Below are 17,798 nucleotides of genomic sequence, written 5' to 3'. Positions count from 1 at the left end.
CGAAGCCAGGCTCAGGGCGGCTAACAACACTAAAATAGTGCAACATTATAAAAACATTATAAAATTAATTAAAATAAAAATTGATGGCAACCATAAACTAAAGTTTTGTAAAGATTGCCAAAGGAGGGAGTAAGGCTGCGCCCTGACCAAAGGCCTGGTGGAACAGCTCTGTCTTGCAGGCCCTGCAGAAAGATGTCAAGTCCTGCAGGGCCCTTGTCTCTTGTGACAGAGCGTTCTACCAGGTTGGAGCCGCAGCTGAAAAAGCCCTGGCTCTAGTTGAGGCCAGCTTAACCTCTCTGGGGCCTGGGACCTTCAAGATGTTTTTATTTGAAGACTGTAAGTTCCTCTGTAGGGCATACCAGGAGAGGCGGTCCTGTAGGTACGAGGGTCCCAGGCCATATAGGGCTTTGAAGGTTAAAACCAGCACCTTAAACCTGATCCTGTACTCCACCAGGAGCCAGTGCAGCTGGTATAGCACCAGATGAATGTGATCTCGCAGCGAAGACCCCGTAAGGAGTCTCGCTGTGGCATTCTGCACCCGCTGGAGTTTCTGGGTCAGTCTCAAGGGCAGCCCCACGTAGAGCGAGTTACAATAATCCAGTCTGGAGGTGACCGTCGCATGGATCACAGTGGCTAGGTCAGGGCGAGAGAGGTAAGGAGCCAACTGCTTAGCTTGGCGGAGATGAAAAAATGCCGCCTTTGTTATAGCTGCAATCTGTGCCTCTATAGAGAGGGAGGTATCAAAGATTACACCCAAACTCTTAACGGACGGTGCTGGCACTAATTGCGCCCCTGCAAGAGATGGGAGTTACCCCCTCAATCCCATATCATCCCGTCCCAGCCAGAGGACCTCTGTCTTCGAAGGATTTAACTTCAACCGGCTCCCACGTAACCATCCAGCCACAGCTTCCAAGCATCTGATCAGTGTGTCTGGGGCCGAGTCAGGATGGCCATCCATCAACAGATAGAGTTGGGTGTCATCAGCATACTAGTGAGTCCATTTCTTTACACTGATTCTGTAAATACAGCATAAATGGTTCCCAGTCTTTTTAAAAACCTCTATTGCCCTTGTCTCCAAGTCTTTCAGTCAGCTTCGCCATTTCAGCATATTCCACCAGTTTTTCTTGCTATTGTTCTTTAGTTGGTATTTCATCGCTTTCCCATCTTTGGGCTAGTTGTAGCATACATAAAAAGTTTTTTCTTCTCTTTTGGCATATCTTGACCTGAAATGCCTAATAAAAAGGCTTCTGGTCTTTTTACAAAGGTTATCTTAAACATTCTTTTCATTTCATTATAAATCATTATATATCATACACAGCCCAACAAGACAACGACAAGAATTCACCAACAACATACAAATCAGTATGGCTAACCTGATCCTAAAACACCTACCCACCCCACCCACACATGAAAAGAAAGTTCACCACAGCAAATCACAAACAAACAACCATACCCTTGGCCACCCCAATCTCTCTCACTACCAAAGGAACACAAGCAAATAGCAAAGAGAATCTGCACAAGCAACACTGACACAAAACTCCACACATACATTAAGTAAAATTGCCACCCAAACCCGCACACACCCCATGTCCCCCTCCACCTCTACCCCCCTTTTCTTCCTAATGTAACACTAATGTCTCAACAAATGAAACTGATCTGTAGAAAATGTAACTTGAAAAAAGAGACATTGTACATACTTTTGTAAAGCAAGAAATCTTTAATAAAAAAATACATGGAAAAAATGTATTAGGATTGATTTTCATGTGTTCTGCATTTGTAAGTCTCTCCCTCCTACATTGCATTCCATGTCTCCTTATCTAACCCTGAAAGTGGTACAAATGGCAGGATGTTTTAGCTCAAGAGTTTTAGCACAATAGTATATATCAGCTATCTTAGAAGTTTTCTGAGACCCAGGAAGAGGATTTTTATGATGCTCTTCCCTCACTGAATGCTAGGTTGCCAGGGTAATGCTGGACATCCAAAACCTAAAATGGTCAAATGGTCAGGGCACATCGGGGCCACTCTAAGGTCATTGGAAGGGTGAAGATATCAGTATGGAGCAATAAATGTGTTATTTCTCCAGACATCTAACCTTTCCTGATGTATGTGAAGATGTTTTTGTGGAGATTTCACCCCTCCCATACCCAAGAATCTCCTGATCATCTCCTGATGGTCTCTGCTGACTCTCCACAGAGGAGGAGGCGTGTCCTGCCTATCTACTTATTCTGCCCAGCAACATATCTGTGTGTGTGAGAGAGAGTCAGTCAGTCAGTGTATCGGAGAGAGTGAGAGTGTTGGAGATCCTAGAGATAAGGTTGCTGCTAAGAGCAGCTGCAGACTCTCAGTGTAGCATTGATTTATGCTTAGAATATTCAGCTCTGTATATAGTTTTGTATCATAGTTGTAGTTATAGAATAAAAGGAAGATATTCTACAGAGCTGCTCTCCGAGTGGTTTATACTCTGCAAGACTCTGCAAAACTCTGCTGCGCAACGACTGTAGTATTGAGACAGTGAATCTGGTGCTCTCAGCTCTAAGCTGTGAGTCCATAGCACTGTGACCTGTTCCTGTGAGAAAGGAGGTCTCTGGCGGTGCTACCCAGCTCGCCTAGCCCAGTCGGGGTTGAGGTGCATGAGTCCAGTTGGTGCACTGGCTCTAGGGCGATGCTGACAGTTTTATGACTCTTTGTTGGCTGTTTGAGAACTACTATCTAAGCTTTTGTCTGAGGTGCCTCGGGGCAGAACTTCTCACCTGGTACTTTGAGTTGAGTGAGCTCTGTCCTGTTGCAATAGCTATAATAAAGGCTGGGACCTTAAATCTGGATGCTAGACTTGAAATTGTTACCTTGGTTCTGTGGTCTATTCAAAAGTTGGTTGTTCCTCACCTGGGTAACGAACAAGGTGGTGTAGAGGTGAATTTTTACCACAACACAAATCCTAGTCCAAATGCAATGGCTACCAATTAGTTTCCAGGCCCAATTCAAAGTGGTGGTTTTGACCTATAAAGCCTTAGACAGCTAAGGACCGCAATATCTCAAGGACTGCCTCTTTCCATATGAACCCACCCAGATCCTGAGATCATCTTCTGAGGCCCTTCTTCACGTGTCTCATCCTCAAGAGGTCCAGAGGCTGGAAACACAGAAATGGGCCTTTTCTGTAGTAGTTCTCCATTTTATAATGAAACGATTTTAGAATCATTTTAGAATGTTGTACTATTTTATTGTTTGCTGCCCTGAGCCCGGCTTCAGCTGTGGAGGGCGGGATATAAATAAATTTTAGTAGTAGTAGTAGTAGAATGCTTGCCTGCAGTCTTCATTATACACCTTTAGGCACCAGGTAAAAATGTTCCTCTTTAACCAAGCCTTTGTTTTATTGGCATCCTATGTCATTTTAAAATGTTTTGGGGGAGTTATTGGGTTGTATTTGTTTTGTTTGTGTATTTTGTGGTTTTATATTCTGTGAACCGCCCTGAGACCTCTGGATATAGGGTGGTATATAAATTTTAACAACAACAATTACTTAGAGGCCTTCAGGTACCAAGCAACTAACATGTCTAAATAAGATGATGATGGTGATGGTGATGAAGAAGAAGATGATGGTGATGGAGGAGGGACACTATTACTATCACAAGAAATCTTGTGATGTAGTGAAACTGTAATTCGTTGAGGGACACTTTGTAGCACATCCCATGTCATCCTTGCCATGTATTTTAGACCCATCTGTGATAGAGAGGAAATAAATAACTACATCTGCAAAAATTCTCATCAGTTCTCTCCTTTCTGAAATCTAGATGATGTTTACTAACTTATTTTTTGGCCAAATGGATGATGGAGGAGGGACACTGTCACAATGGCACTCTCCCCGCCCCCTCCATCATGACTCCCAGCACCTGGGAGTCCCAATGTTAGATTCTCATTTTTAAAAGAAACAAAGAGAATTATCTAAGCTTCAAGAGTCAATTAGATAACAATATTATACCATTATCCTCCTCATGATGATGAAGTGAGGAAATCTACAAAATGAGTCATTGTTCATTTTATTACTGTTTCGCAATGGAAATTGTGGACAGATACCTCTATCCCCTTTCATTGAATTTTATGCTGCTGATTCTCAGGAAAAGCTGGAAAATTGGCCTGGGCTTCCAGAAACATAATGCAATTAGTTATTAGCAATTTTATTAACTAATAATTATCAATTTGTTCCTTCTAAAGACTCTGTCCTTCACTGACACCACTGCCAAATATTGTAAATTTGATAAATTCAGAAACACAACACAGTTTTATTTGCCACACCAGTTTATTTTGATTATGAAGGAAGGAAAAATTAACCCATAAACCATATCATGAGACATAGCTCCCAAGCCCCACATTTCTCTATGCCCTGCATCCCATTCAGCCTCCACCAAATGCCAGATAAAAGACACAGGAGTCCTCTGAATTCCAGAAACTCTGCAAGGCCACCATCAAAGAGGCAATCTCCACCTCTACCGATGCTGCAAGTGGTGGGATCCAAAATGATGAAGACATTCTTCTCTCCTAACTATCCTTCATTGTTGAGCTTCTTTCCAGAAGGCAGAGTATCACCGCATAGTGCTTCTGTTATAGTGCCTGAAAGGTGGTCATAATACGGTGATGTCCTAGCCAACTCACAAAAAGTTGGGGTGGCACAGCCGCTATAAAGCTTATCAGGAACCGAACTGTCATCTGGTAAAGAGAAAGAGGCATGGTCACATGTGTATTTTTTTGTTATTATGCAAGAGAGGCTTAATCCACATTCTGGGATGGGGAGACAGAGAGAGAGGCTCAATATTGCATTCTGGATCACCGCTCCATAGGCTCAACTATATACTGCATAATACTGTAATATGTTCAGGGGGGGAAACCCTGCCCTCCCCACAAAACATTAAATCTTTTTTCTGGCAGGAAGTTGCAAACAGAATAAGAGAGCAACCAACCCACCCTGGCAAGCTGTGTTTCTAATCTCCCTCACATTTGTTGGCAGTGATACTTACTGTGAACAAGGACAAACTCAAAGCATCGAGTCTCATCACCACGACATCTAAGATTTCTCAACTTTAGACAATCTTCTGGGCCAGAAGCATGATAGGACCGACACCTTAGCCCATTGAAACCATATCCTGGCCCTGCCAAAAGCAATCCATACAATAAATACATGGATTCAGCCCATATATCTCCATAAAAAATTCCAAGGCCTTGGTTCTACAATGCTGCCAGAGGGTTGCATTAATCAAGCAGACAATGCAGATCTGGTTATTACCTTGAATACCTAGACTGAGATGCCAGCAGTTGGACTGCAGGACTTCACCTGCCTGGAATGGTGTGTTTTGGGTTGGGGAGAGAGAAGCCAGACAGGATTCAGGTGGTAGGCCACCCATTTGTGAGCCAGGCCCAGCCCTGGTAGGCATATGTTCCAACATTTCTTGAGAGGACATTGGGACACCTCCCGCCCCCACCCTCCCGCAAACACATGGATATGGCTGGGGAAACCCAGACGTTTGGCAGCCCTACATTATGTTGTTTGTTATTTTGTTACCATGTTGTAAACTATGCTGTCACCTATTGCTGAAGGGTATACACATAGATATCTACATATAGACACCTACATTTTTAAAATAGAAAATACAGCTTCTTATTATTATTATTATTATTATTATTATTATTATTATTATTATTATTTGTATTCAATACATTTATATATGTTTTATATACCACAATACAGTCTCAAAGTGGTTTGCCAATTAAAAATGTGTGTGTGTGTGTGTGTGTATGTGTGTATGAAACTGTGAAACTACAATAAAATAAAAAGCAATTTTAGACATAACTACAATGCAATGCAATAAAGCAATCAAATCTCAAAAGAAATAAAAATAAGATATATTTAGATTCAGGGATCCTTTCCCTCTCTTCAGAGACCCTTTTGCCGAGACATCTCCCAACTCACTACAGATTACACTGACTTTATGCCCTACATTTACACTTGCTACTCAGTCAGTATCACAGATCACATTCTAAATAAAAAAAATTCCTTCCAGTAGCACCTTAAAGACCAACTAAGTTAGTTCTTGGTATGAGCATTCGTGTGCATGCACACTTCTTCAGATACACATCTGTAAGTGTGCATGCACACGAAAGCTCATACCAAGAACTAACTTAGTTGGTCTTTAAGGTGCTACTGGAAGGAATTTTTTTTATTTTTTTTATTTTGACTATGGCAGACCAACACGGCTACCTATCTACTACCAGATCACATTCTGTTTCACAAATGCACACCTGGAAGGAAAATAGTTAAACTGCCACAAAAGGAAGAGATCTAAGAGAGGGTTGGGTGGGTGGAGCTCCGAAACCGACTGTGTGTCCCACGCTGGCTCCGCCCCACTTATAAAACCCCAGAGCAGACCGGAATTAAATTTTCTCACTCGCGGTCCACTCACTTGGCCCAGCCCTTAGTGACACCACAGATTGGCTGGTTTAAATAGGGGTTTGGCAGGAACCCCAATGGTCCGCGACTCTTGGAAGGCAGGCCAGCTCAGGCCAACTGGCTTGTCTCTAGGGAGATCGGGAGTGCTGCGCGCTGGTCTGCAAATGACACCCAGATGTTTTAGTGGTTATTCATCTCTCTATCGCTCCCTAATCACCCAATAAATGAAGAATCACCCAGGGGTCATTTGAAGCTCTTTGTCAATAAGTGCTTCAGACAGGACACTTGCTTCCCCTTTGAGACACAGATGGTGACGCTGATTCTAATCATCTCCCATGTAAACTAAGAAGATGGCTATTGCACTGGAACAGTATCATTTCTCTATCAGCAACCAATGGGGAAATGGCAAACCTCAATGCTATTCATGTTCAGGGATACATAGAGATATATAAAGCTAAAAGAATGCAGCTACTTACAGTCAACCTGTATTTTGTTGCACAATGTATTTTGGCAGCAGACGACGTTACTCTTTAAGTAACCTTCAACTGTAGTGAAGCTGTAATTCGTTGAAGGACAATTTGTAGCACATCCCATTTGAAAATTGGATGCTACTGAAGACCCATCTGTGAGCAAGAATTGGAAAGACTAAATCTGCAAAAATTCAAATCACATCTCTCCTGACTGAAATCCAGATGATTTTTTTAACTTTTTTTTTTGTCAAATGGGTGACTGAAGAAAATAAAATATGTCAAGCACTGGATTTGCAAGCTAGTGATTCAAGTCATTTCATTAGTAATCAACCAATGAGTGCAACATATTTTCTTCTCCAAAAGCATGTAAATATTTTAGGATATTTCCTTTACAAATTGCACATAAATGGGTCAAGGCAGACTTGGTTTTGCTAAGGGCTCCGAACAGGCTAATCTACCATTCATCTCTACCTAATAATCAGTTGTTTCAGAGGCCCACTCAAGAATATACTATATTTTTAAGAGGCAGGAGAAGAATATATTACTATGCCATGCATTTTTGTGTTTTTATACTGTAAACTGCCCTGTGATCCTTGGATGAAGGGTGGTATAGAAATTTAATAAATAAATAATATGGTAAGAAAACCCTGGAAAAAGAGAAGGCTAGTATGGAGGTGGTGAATGTTCACTTCACAGGCCAAGTTTGTAGGAGAAAATAAAATACAATGAAAGAATTAAAGGCAATAAGAAAAGTACAATTAAAAATCACACAGCTTTTAGCACATCAGTTGATAACTGCTGCAACAAACAAATGTCTTGGGGGGGGGGATTGGGGACTGCGTCTGCAGAGCTCCCAAACTCAACATCCCTACTGTCTCTTAGCCTCAATTTGCAAACTATATCAGGTTCGTTAATTCACTTAACTCATAATGCTCCAGCAACTTTATGTTCCTGTTTATCATTATGGCCTGTCACTCAGGTACAAGTCTCTATAGTATTGAAAATCACCCACTGAAGACAACCAGAATGATTACAAAGCACTACCACCCACCCACAGCTCAGATAGCTTTTCCAGGAGGATCCAGTGGTTGATGCATGTAACCTTCTAAGAGGAAATGTATATATGTTTGTTCATGTTGGCTTTTTTTTAAAGAGAGAGATTTGTGTGAAATGTCAGAGTGTGCCTGTCAGGGTTTGAGGAAGTATGGTATTATAATATTGCAGACCTACTTGCCGCAGCATTGCATGAGCCCATGGTGCCCAGCGTGTGTATCTGTGATCACCGCAGGGCAGGGCAGACTGGGAGAGGGACGCAGAAGATGAAGGAGCCCACCACAGCACCCCAGTAGCCCCACATACTGAGGCAGAAATGAGCTCCAACAGCCATGCAAGACACAGTGGCAGATGGAGTTCGTTCCTCCCTCGGCTGCAATATCACCACCTCTCCAATGCTTCTGCTCCCAAGGAATGGACTGGTTGCTGCTGCCACCCACACTCCAGCCCCAAAGGTGAGCCCGGTGGTGGGTTCCCTCAGTGAGGGAGATATAGTGGCAGCACATGGTGGCACCCACTTGAAAAAATGTGCCCAGGGCAATGCCCCCCCCCTACATCACTGCCTACTTGGCAACAGCTGCTTTGCAGATAGTGAGAAGATGACTTTGAATCTAGCTTCAAAGGGCTGAGTTCAGGTCATTTAATTCTGGTTGGTCAAGGAAACAGCAGACCCCGATAGGCTTATGTTTCTTATCAGTTGGTATTTAACTGTCAGTGAAGAATTAACATACAGGGCAGTTGGGGAAATCAGTTGAGGGAGATGTGAGGCAAAGGTCAGAGAATATTCACAGAAAGCATGTTAACAGTAATTGGCTGCCCTGTCTAAAGTCCATAGCTGAGATATTACACACTCTATTAAGTTACAGAGGAAGGGCCCTAACTCACTAGTAGATCATTTGCATTGGATGCCTAAGGTCCCAGATTCAATGACTAACTTCTCCAGGTATGGATGGGGGAAATTACCAATAGACAGTAGATACCTCATGCCAATTGGTTTAGACAATATAAAGATGGACCAAGGGTTTGAGTCTGCAGGAGGTAGCTTCCGCTTCCTGTCTTCATGTGAGCAGGTATTATATCACTGAAACAATGTAATGTATAAACCCTCTTTCATTTCAATGAAGAAAATATGTGAGGCTTGAATTAAATACATTACTATTTGCATAGATTAGTGCTATCACACTCCCAGTTATATCACTTTCTTGGCACTTTCTAAATGTTATGGAATGTGACTCTAAACAACAAAACTCCTGCACACATACACAAAGAAAATACAGAGGTGTGTTACAGTCCTATGTTGTATGCAAGTAAATAACAAGGTGTGTTGTCGTGGTATGTGTGGCAGTGGAGGGGTTCCCAAGAAAGGCTCTAATACGTTTTGTGTTGGCCAACAGCAACACAACAGCCCTGCAGCACAGCCAGTAGGTCCTTAATCTCCAGTAGTTGCTGTCACCACGCTCTCACTTACTCTCGCAGTTCCAGTTGGGAGAAAACTTGGAGTACACTAAAGCAATCACTTTTTCAAAGGTTTGGAGCCAGTACCACAACACTCCTCTGACTGCCCTGCATCTTTGTGGTTTGTCTCAAAGTGTAGTGGCACCCCATACTCTTTCTGAGTCTCCAAGGACTCAGAAGAGTGTGCTGGTCACCTACATCTCTTATCCTAAACTCACAGTAGGTTCTACGCATGTGTGGATTCTAAAACCCCGACATTGGAAGACATGTACACTTCAGCAGTCAATTTAAGAAACCTACTAGGAATTAAGGTAACAGGGAAACATGCAGAAAGTCAAAGCAGAATACAAAATAAAACCAAGCACTGTGGCTCTAAACTAAACCAATCTTAACCAAAGCACATCACTTGTTGTTCAGGTTTACTCACAAAGAATCATCACTTTTTAGAAGATTCCATCTTGGAACCACAGTGCTGGAAAGGCAACTGGATCCCCTGCTGTTGGAAGGGGAACAAACTGCAAGAAGCAGCTCAGTTTTTAAAAGACCCACTCCTCTCTTATGGGAACGGAGAAGCCTTAGCTATTTCTGATCAAGTTTCTCTGGTCCCTCAAATAGGCCCTTTAAGTATCCTCTTTGCTAAGAAGAGGCTTGACTCAGAATTGATGTGCAGCTCAGGCTCTTTCTTCACAGCATGTTTCCTGGCAGAATTTCTTGGGCCCCAGAAAGAGAAATCTTCCAGATGTACTCAAATCCCTTGAAGAAAGCAAGACCATTATATGTCAACAGACTCTACAGGGTCTTCTGGGGAGAATCACAGGCCTGGTTCACGTATAGACTCACCTCAATACATCTCCAGTTCTTTGGTTGTCCAGCACTTAATGATTCACCTGAATGCATGAAAGGTCATCCCTAGATACTTCAGGGACCAAATGGTGGACCTACACACCCAATTTTAATTAAACAGAAAAGACATACTCACTTAAAAAGCCATCAAAATAATGTTGAACGCAAAAGCCGTTGTCAATTTCGCAATAATCAAAGTCATCTTTGGAACATAATAGATTTGCCACTTCTGTGAGGAGAGATGAAGAAACATTCAGTGGCACCACAAAGTTGCTCATTCCATGAGAAACGGCATCTACATTCACGGTTAGAAATATGACCATGAGCTCAACCTTTGATGGATATAATCCAACAAACGAAATAGGAGCAGCTTTCATCAACTCAGGATCCACTTGCAATAGTGGGTCATGCGGGATGAAAGCATCCAAAACGCTAACTAATGCTCACAAGGTCTGTACAACTCTGTAATGTCATATGTTTGAGACAGTTATGTCAGGTGGTACAGCAGTGGCCCTTATTAACCATCTTCTGTATGAGAGCAGCAGAAGTGGTGTACAGTGGTGCCCCGCAAGACGAATGCCTCGCAAAACGGAAAACCCGCTAGATGAAAGGATTTTCCGTTTTGGAGGTTCTTCGCAAAACGAATCTCCTATGGGCTTGCTTTGCAAGACAAAAATGTCTTGCGAGTTCCTGCGGGTTTTTTCCCTATCCCCCCCCTTTTTCTAAGCCGCTAAGCCGCTTATCAGCTGATCCGATAAGCTGATAAGCCGCTAATAGCGCTGATCCGCTAATCTGTCAATGGGCTTGCTTCGCAAGACAAAAAACCGCTAGACGAAGAGAATCACAGAACGGATTCTTTTCATCTTGCGAGGCACCACTGTACTGCTATCAGCCTCAGTTTGTCTCTAACAGTATTTATGTTAGAAACAAATCATCTATATAAGATGTATTAACAACATTTTCCTACATTGTGCATATTAATCTGAACGTGCAAGCACACAAAGTAAAAGTTATTTCTTATTTAAAGTGTCTTGTTCAGCTTTTAGAGGAGGGAAAATGGAACTCATTAAAGGGTCAAATGACCCTTTATCATACAGCAAACCTATTGGTTTTCAGGATCCACAAGCAGTGTTGGGTTGGAAGGTGCATGTATACATATACACACCTTCCCCCCCATTTCTCACACACAAACATACCCCCTCACTTTGACAGAAAGAGTAATAGCTTTATGGTGATTCATGCATCCCCACACCAAAGCAATGGCATCTCCTCCCCCCCATTGCAACACATTCCACCTTACCTCTCCCTGTTGACCAGATAATTGACTGTGTGGTTTCCCCTTCTTTCCTGCACCAGTCAAATGGGCATTAAGTTGTACAGTGCAATTTCAAAAGTCCCATAACACACTGCTGCACACAGCCCACATTATTGGTGCTAGGAAGTGTGCTACCACCAGCCCAGAGCATAAGCAGAGCATGAGGGCAATGGGGAGAAAGGTGCACCAGGAAAGCCTTCCCCATCCACCTTCATCACAATCGAATGTGTGCTCATCTGCCCTGCCAAACACCTGCTTGGCCAACTGAGGGAAGCACAGTTACTGAAACAGGACAAGGGGTCAGTCCGCAGGTATGTGACATAGACAACCGATTGCAGCTGACATGAGGTCCATAAGCCATGAATCGCTCACTTGTGCTGGAAGCAATGGGGAGGTGGCCCAGTCTCATGAGAAGTGTAACAAGCCCAAACAGAGCAACCACATCAGCACAGGAAGCACTATAAAATCAAGCACTAACAGGCAGTGCCGTTGCTGGGAGGGAAGACTAGCCAAGTTCTTTGCCCTTGGTGAAGCCTCCAGAGGCTGCATTGCGGCTCTCAGCCTCTGTGTGTATGTGTGTGCAAATGCATGTGGGGTGTGTGTGCCAAACTGGGTGTTTGACCTGGGTGAAATAAAGCCTAGTTTCGCCCCTGCTACCAGAGATTACTTTCTATTTTGATCCCCAGATGCTCTTGGTCTTATCCAATCTTTTCAGCATATTTTTTCCCCCTTCAATGATCCTATCTCAGTCTCTCTAGCTTAGTCCACCCCACATCCCCTCCCAGGTAGTGAAAAGAAGAATCCAGGTTTTCAGCTTCCGACTCACCTGGGAGAAACAGGGCCAGGAGAAGGCAGATACTGAGGAAAGCCTTCATAGCGCTGAAGAGATCAAAAGCTTAGAAAGACTCAGAACAAGCCAGCAGGTGACTTGTGGAGGAAGAGGCTGATGTGGGGAAATTTATAGGCCAATGCGGGGAGGCCTGGGAGTAGAGGTGGGAAGAACTGGTCCAGTGAGGGGCGGGAAATGATGAAATTAGAAATTGCATAGAATGTTTTCTTGGAACACAAAGTTCAGTGCTGAAATTAATAAAAAAAAATTTTAGAATGGCATGATCTTCTGCCAACTGCCTTTTCAATTAATTAACAACTCTTCAATTAAGAAACAACGATTGTTCTCCTTTGGATGTAATTTCACCAAATGACCTTCCAGTCCTTCTCCACCCCAATTTCCCCACAAAGTATGAGGAAAGTCTCTAGAGTCAGCCAACTTGGCACGTTCAGTTTTGTAATATGCAATCCCTTTACAGAATATATCCTGCAAAACAAAACAGCTGCATTTTTAAACCCCACAAATTAAAAGCTGCTTGAGAATGTTTTAAACAAATTAGAAACTTGGAGCAGGGAAACAACAGCAGAACCCCTCCCCTGGCCGCCGCCACCAAGCCCTGCCCAAAGAGTTCATTCACATGAGTCTGGTCCCACCTCATAGGACAGCTGGTAATGGCCTTACAAAGGGAACAGACCCTGCAGTCCTCACCACAGTCAAAGGTCCAGTCCTCACTGGAGCAGGAGTCTTTATAGCTGGAGTGCAAGGGCCTGGGTAGTAAATTTCCTCCACTTAGGTCTGGAACTGAACCGGTGGTACACAGCTTGAATTGTTCCAAGAAAGGCTAGTGCTTCAGGCATGCATTCAGTGGCATCATTTGCACATCAGTTGAGTGTTTGACAACCGCAAGCTGAAGCACTGTTTCTGTATTTTTGCTTGTGCGCTGCTGTATTTTCCAGCCATATTTGCCCATTATCATAGGATTGAGTTCTATTCCTCACAGAAAGGAATAGTATCTTTTAGCAGGACTTCAATGCTCCCTCTCTGGATTGGCTGGGAGAAGTAGGCAGAAGCATATTGGCAGAAGAGGAAGCAGATGGAAGAAGAAGTGCCATGGTATTTTATGTAGTATTACACAAAAATACTACATAACTGTTGACTGGCCTTAACTATCCGGGGGTCCTTTCACTTTTACCTTTTACCTGTGTCAGAGACAAAGGCATGATGATTATAGACTACATGTTTTTGTAGGATTCCTAAGATTTTAAGGCACGAGGTTGAAATCCCTTGTCTCCCCCTCACAATCAGTTTCATACCACTGACAGTGAAATCTGGCAAAATGCTTGAGGTTCCAGAAACCTAATCCAATTTTGCTGCTGAGCTATGAAATCTAGTGTAACCTGTGAGGCCTCATTTCCACAGGGTGGTGAAACTGAGGCTGGCACAGATTAGGAGGGACATGTCCTTGGAGTTCTTGGGAGGGGAAAGAGATTTAATTTGCTTTCAACACTGCTTTAAATTCTGGTATGCTGCTATTAGAATTCTTCTTCCTGGGTGCTGGCAAAGTACTCCTTGTCGTGGCCTATACTTTCCTCCAACTAAGCCTCGTCATGCTTCCAAGTTTGGCCCACTGCTCTTCCTGACTCTTCAGCTTTCTAGAATGATTAAGACACTCCTGATCACCTGCCTCCTCTTGGTCCAACTTCCTCCAGGAAACAACCTTGGAAGAATAGACATGTTATGGGTATCAAAGTCCATAGTATCTGGTTTTAAGAACACTGAAATACAACTGAGAAATTTATCAGATCATAAGCTGATATTTAGTATTATGAAATGCCAACCAAATACCACTTTTAGATGGAAGCTGAATGACAGCTTGTTAGAAAGACTGGAATAATGCAAAAGGGATTTAATGTTTTTTAAAAAATAATTTTTTATTAGATTTTTCCACCATAATAACACAAACCACAAAGCAGATTAATACACAAAAACAGAAAATTAAAAAGAGAAGAACAGAGAGAGAAAGAAAAAAAAGAGAGAGGAGGAAAAAAAGGGGGAAAGGGAGGGGGGAAAGGGGGGAACAATAAACAAATAGACAATAATAACAAACTTAATTCTTCACAAATCCAACTTTTTAAACATATTGATTGACTTCCTCAAAACCCTCCCTTCTGAGTTTCCTTGTAATTTAAAAGTAACAGCTTTCCAACATCATTATTAAACTAAAACAATTTCCAATTATAGTCATCTTATTCACTATTCTTGACATTCTGAATCCCATTTATTTAATTATAACTTAATTTGTCCTAGGCCTATTTGTTTCTTTCAAGTAATTTCTAATTTTTTTATATTACAATATTTGTTCAAATAGTCCTTGAATTTCCTCCAGTCCTCTTGAAGCTCCTCTTCTTTCTGGTCGCGGATTCTTCCAGTCAGATCAGCTAGCTCTGAAAAGTCGATCATCTTCATCTGCCAATCTTCCACTGTTGGTAGTTCTTGTGTTTTCCAATTTTTAGCAAGTAATATTCGAGCAGCCGTTGTGGCATACAAAAATAATTTAACATCTTTCTTGGGCAATTCTACACCTGTTATTCCAAGGAGAAAGGCCTCTGGTTTCTTAATAAATGTATATTTCAACATTTTTTTCAGTTCATTATAAATCTTCTCCCAGAAGTCTTTCACCTTGGGACAAGTCCACCACATATGGAAAAAGTACCTTCTTTTTCTTTACATTTCCAACAAAGATTATCACTTTTGTGATAGATCTTTGCTAATTTTACAGGGGTCAAGTACCATCTATACAACATCTTCATAATGTTTTCCTTTAACATCGTACATGCAGTGAACTTAACCCCTTTCCTCCATAGCCTCTCCCAGTCCTCCATCATTATATTATGTCCCACATCCCTTGCCCAATCAATCATGACCGATTTAACTTGTTCATCCTTTGTATGCCACTCCAACAACAAACTGTACATTTTAGACATATTCTTATCATTAGTATCTAACAACTCCGTTTCCAATTTGGTTTTTTCTGTTGCAAAACCATTTCTCTTTTTTTTTAAAAAAAAATATTTATTACTTTCCAATTTATTTATATTGCTTGGATCCGACTTCCAGGGGAGGCGCCTCTGGCAATGGCAGAATTCCTCTGACCGGGAGGAATCTGCTCCGTGGAAATCTGGGTCTGGCTGCCACGGCGAAGGCAGAGACCCGTTAAAATCACAGGCGGAAGAAGCCTGTGAACGTGGGATTTGGCGGGCACCTTTTGCACCTCCCCCACTCACAGGGAACCCTGTTTTTTTGGGCTCCGGAGCGACGTGGGGTGAGCGGCGCAGTGCATCGAATCGTCTGCTTCTTCCACGGAACGAAGCCGCATAGCTGTTGCCAGAGAGCGCTGACCTTTTCCTGTGGACAATTTTACTTTAAAGGAATTACCCGTGAGTAGAGCTGAAACGGAAGAATTGGATCTCTAAAAGTTTAATTTGGTATCGTAACGGGGAGGTTCAAAACAGGAAGTCCACCTTCCCTTTTTGTAAATAGACTGAGGCAATGAAGCTGCAAGCTGTAGTCCTGGAAGGTCTTTTGTAAAAGATCAAATTTCCAACGGTAAAGAACATTAAACCCCCTCTTGGAGGCAGGAGAAGAGAGGGGGAATTTGCGGATTGAGTATGCCTGCGGGAGAAAGCGAAGAGGCTTAAAACACCGCCGCTCTGACCCTGGAAATGGGCTGCTAGTAAGACTGACGTTTTTTGTGGGGGTTTTGGGGAATTTTCATTGACAGCACTTAGAACGTTCATTGACAGCTAGTTAAATAAGAGAAATACATTGTTTCTACTGTTTCCAGTTGTTTTTAAAAAAGGAGGAAAGTAACTGAAAATTGAAACTAACTTCGGATTATTGAAACTGTGTTTAAAAGAGGACATATTGACCGATACAAATACAATCTGTTTTCCCCTAGTGGAAGCTTTTGAAATTGGTTACTTTATAGGAGCTGGGCTAGGGGAACTTCCAGCTGCAAGATAAAAAAAGTGTGAGACTTTGGAATTGACCTTGAATCTCTTAAGTGTTATGGCAAACAGAAAGGAAAAAACAGACGGGATGTCGACAGAGGAGGCCTTAGTGGCTGCATTATTGAAAATAAACGATTCGCTGGAACAACTCCATAAGAAAACAGATGCGATAAATGTGAAATTGGATGTTGCAAATATTGAAACTGATTTAACTGTAGAAAGTTTAAATAACGTGGGACAAAAGGTGAATACCAATTCAGAAACCACCCAGAAACTGATACAGGAATCTACTTTGAAACAGCAAACTGCAGATGAAGTCAGGGAAAAAACCCTTGCTGCTGAATCTAAAGTAATACAACTGGAGAGGAGAGTCCCATCCATACAAAGACAACTTGATGAACATAAGCTGACATTCGTTATGATTGAACTTAAAGAAGAACGGATGAATTTGAGGACCAGAGCCCTATCTGAATTGGAAAAGGAAAGCCTGACAGAGTTTCAGGAGGCAACAGGACTAACATTGGTTGAGAAAGAGAGGTATTTGGGGGTTGTATGACCACCAAAAATGTGAATCTGCTCAAGGACAACTGTGAAGGATGTTGGATTGAAGAGAAGGGGGATTTGGAAATATGGACAAATCAGAAGTTGTTACTGTTGGGCTGAGTTATTGTGGTGGGGATGAGGGCTGCTGAGTTGCTGGGGATGTTGCTTTTGTTTCAAACATTGCAAGCTCTGGATGGGATGGAGGGTCTCAGGAGGTGGCAGAGGGATGCTCCTAGAGTTGTTTGGCAGGGCAGGAAGCCTCGAGTCAAACTTAAGATATTGATGGATGGTAAAGAAGGAGGTGGACCTGCCCTGCCAGACCTTTAAACTTCATTGTGAACCATCTGCCTTTTGCTGGTTGAGAGAATGGTTGCTTCTTGAAAACACTGAAGTGTTGGCCAATGGCAGATGAAGTTGATGGACTATAGGGAATTGGCGGAAATGACTGGCAAGATCCGAGACCAGGGTGAAGAGTCGGTGGAAGAAGATTGGAAAAAGTTTAAAGACTATTTATAGAAATATTGTAAAATTAAGGAATGTTAGAAAAATGTTGGAATGAAATTACATGGCTTTAGTAGAAATGTCATAAGGAATTAAGTATAAATAGATTAATAGAAAATTAAAGGAAAAGTATGGTAAGAATGTGTTAAGATAATTATAGAACAGAAAACAGAGTAAGATGGAAAGGAATTGCTGAAACAAATAATAGAAGTGGAATACAAAAAGGGAGGTGTGAGGAAGTCGCTGGAAATAAATGAATGAAATATAAGATATTGAATGAAATTTGATTTATTTTATTGTTGTTGCATTGTTTTGTTAGTTTAATGTATTGTATTGTATGTGT

General features: G+C 42.1%; 1 protein-coding gene and 2 long non-coding RNA genes across 3 annotated transcripts in view; all 3 read right to left on the bottom strand.

The window, feature by feature from the left end:
* The window catches only part of LOC308590568 (phospholipase A2 inhibitor gamma subunit B-like), a 59,295-nt gene extending 50,952 nt beyond the window's left edge, over nucleotides 1-8,343 (bottom strand). Inside the window, exon 1 of the mRNA XM_081200721.1 lies at nucleotides 8,137-8,343. Within this exon, the coding sequence (XP_081056847.1) occupies nucleotides 8,137-8,161 (25 nt within the window). The 5' untranslated portion in view covers nucleotides 8,162-8,343. The remainder of the gene's footprint in view (nucleotides 1-8,136) is intronic.
* LOC308592569 lies at nucleotides 4,276-5,361 on the bottom strand. The gene is made up of 2 exons (XR_014010559.1): nucleotides 5,010-5,361; nucleotides 4,276-4,701 (listed from the first exon to the last, which is right to left on the bottom strand). It is a non-coding gene; the product is annotated as an uncharacterized lncRNA (long non-coding RNA).
* A 5,643-nt stretch (nucleotides 8,344-13,986) lies between the features above and the next one.
* Nucleotides 13,987-17,798, bottom strand: part of LOC308590634 — a 35,483-nt gene continuing 31,671 nt past the window's right edge. Inside the window, exon 3 of the long non-coding RNA XR_014009821.1 lies at nucleotides 13,987-14,118. This is a non-coding gene — a long non-coding RNA (uncharacterized lncRNA). The remainder of the gene's footprint in view (nucleotides 14,119-17,798) is intronic.

This window comes from Podarcis bocagei (genome assembly GCF_964188305.1).
Source record: "Podarcis bocagei genome assembly, chromosome: 7".
Classification (NCBI taxonomy): Eukaryota; Metazoa; Chordata; class Lepidosauria; order Squamata; family Lacertidae; genus Podarcis; species Podarcis bocagei.
Note: the sequence above shows the minus strand (reverse complement) of the source record. Positions and strands in the feature narration are given on the sequence as shown.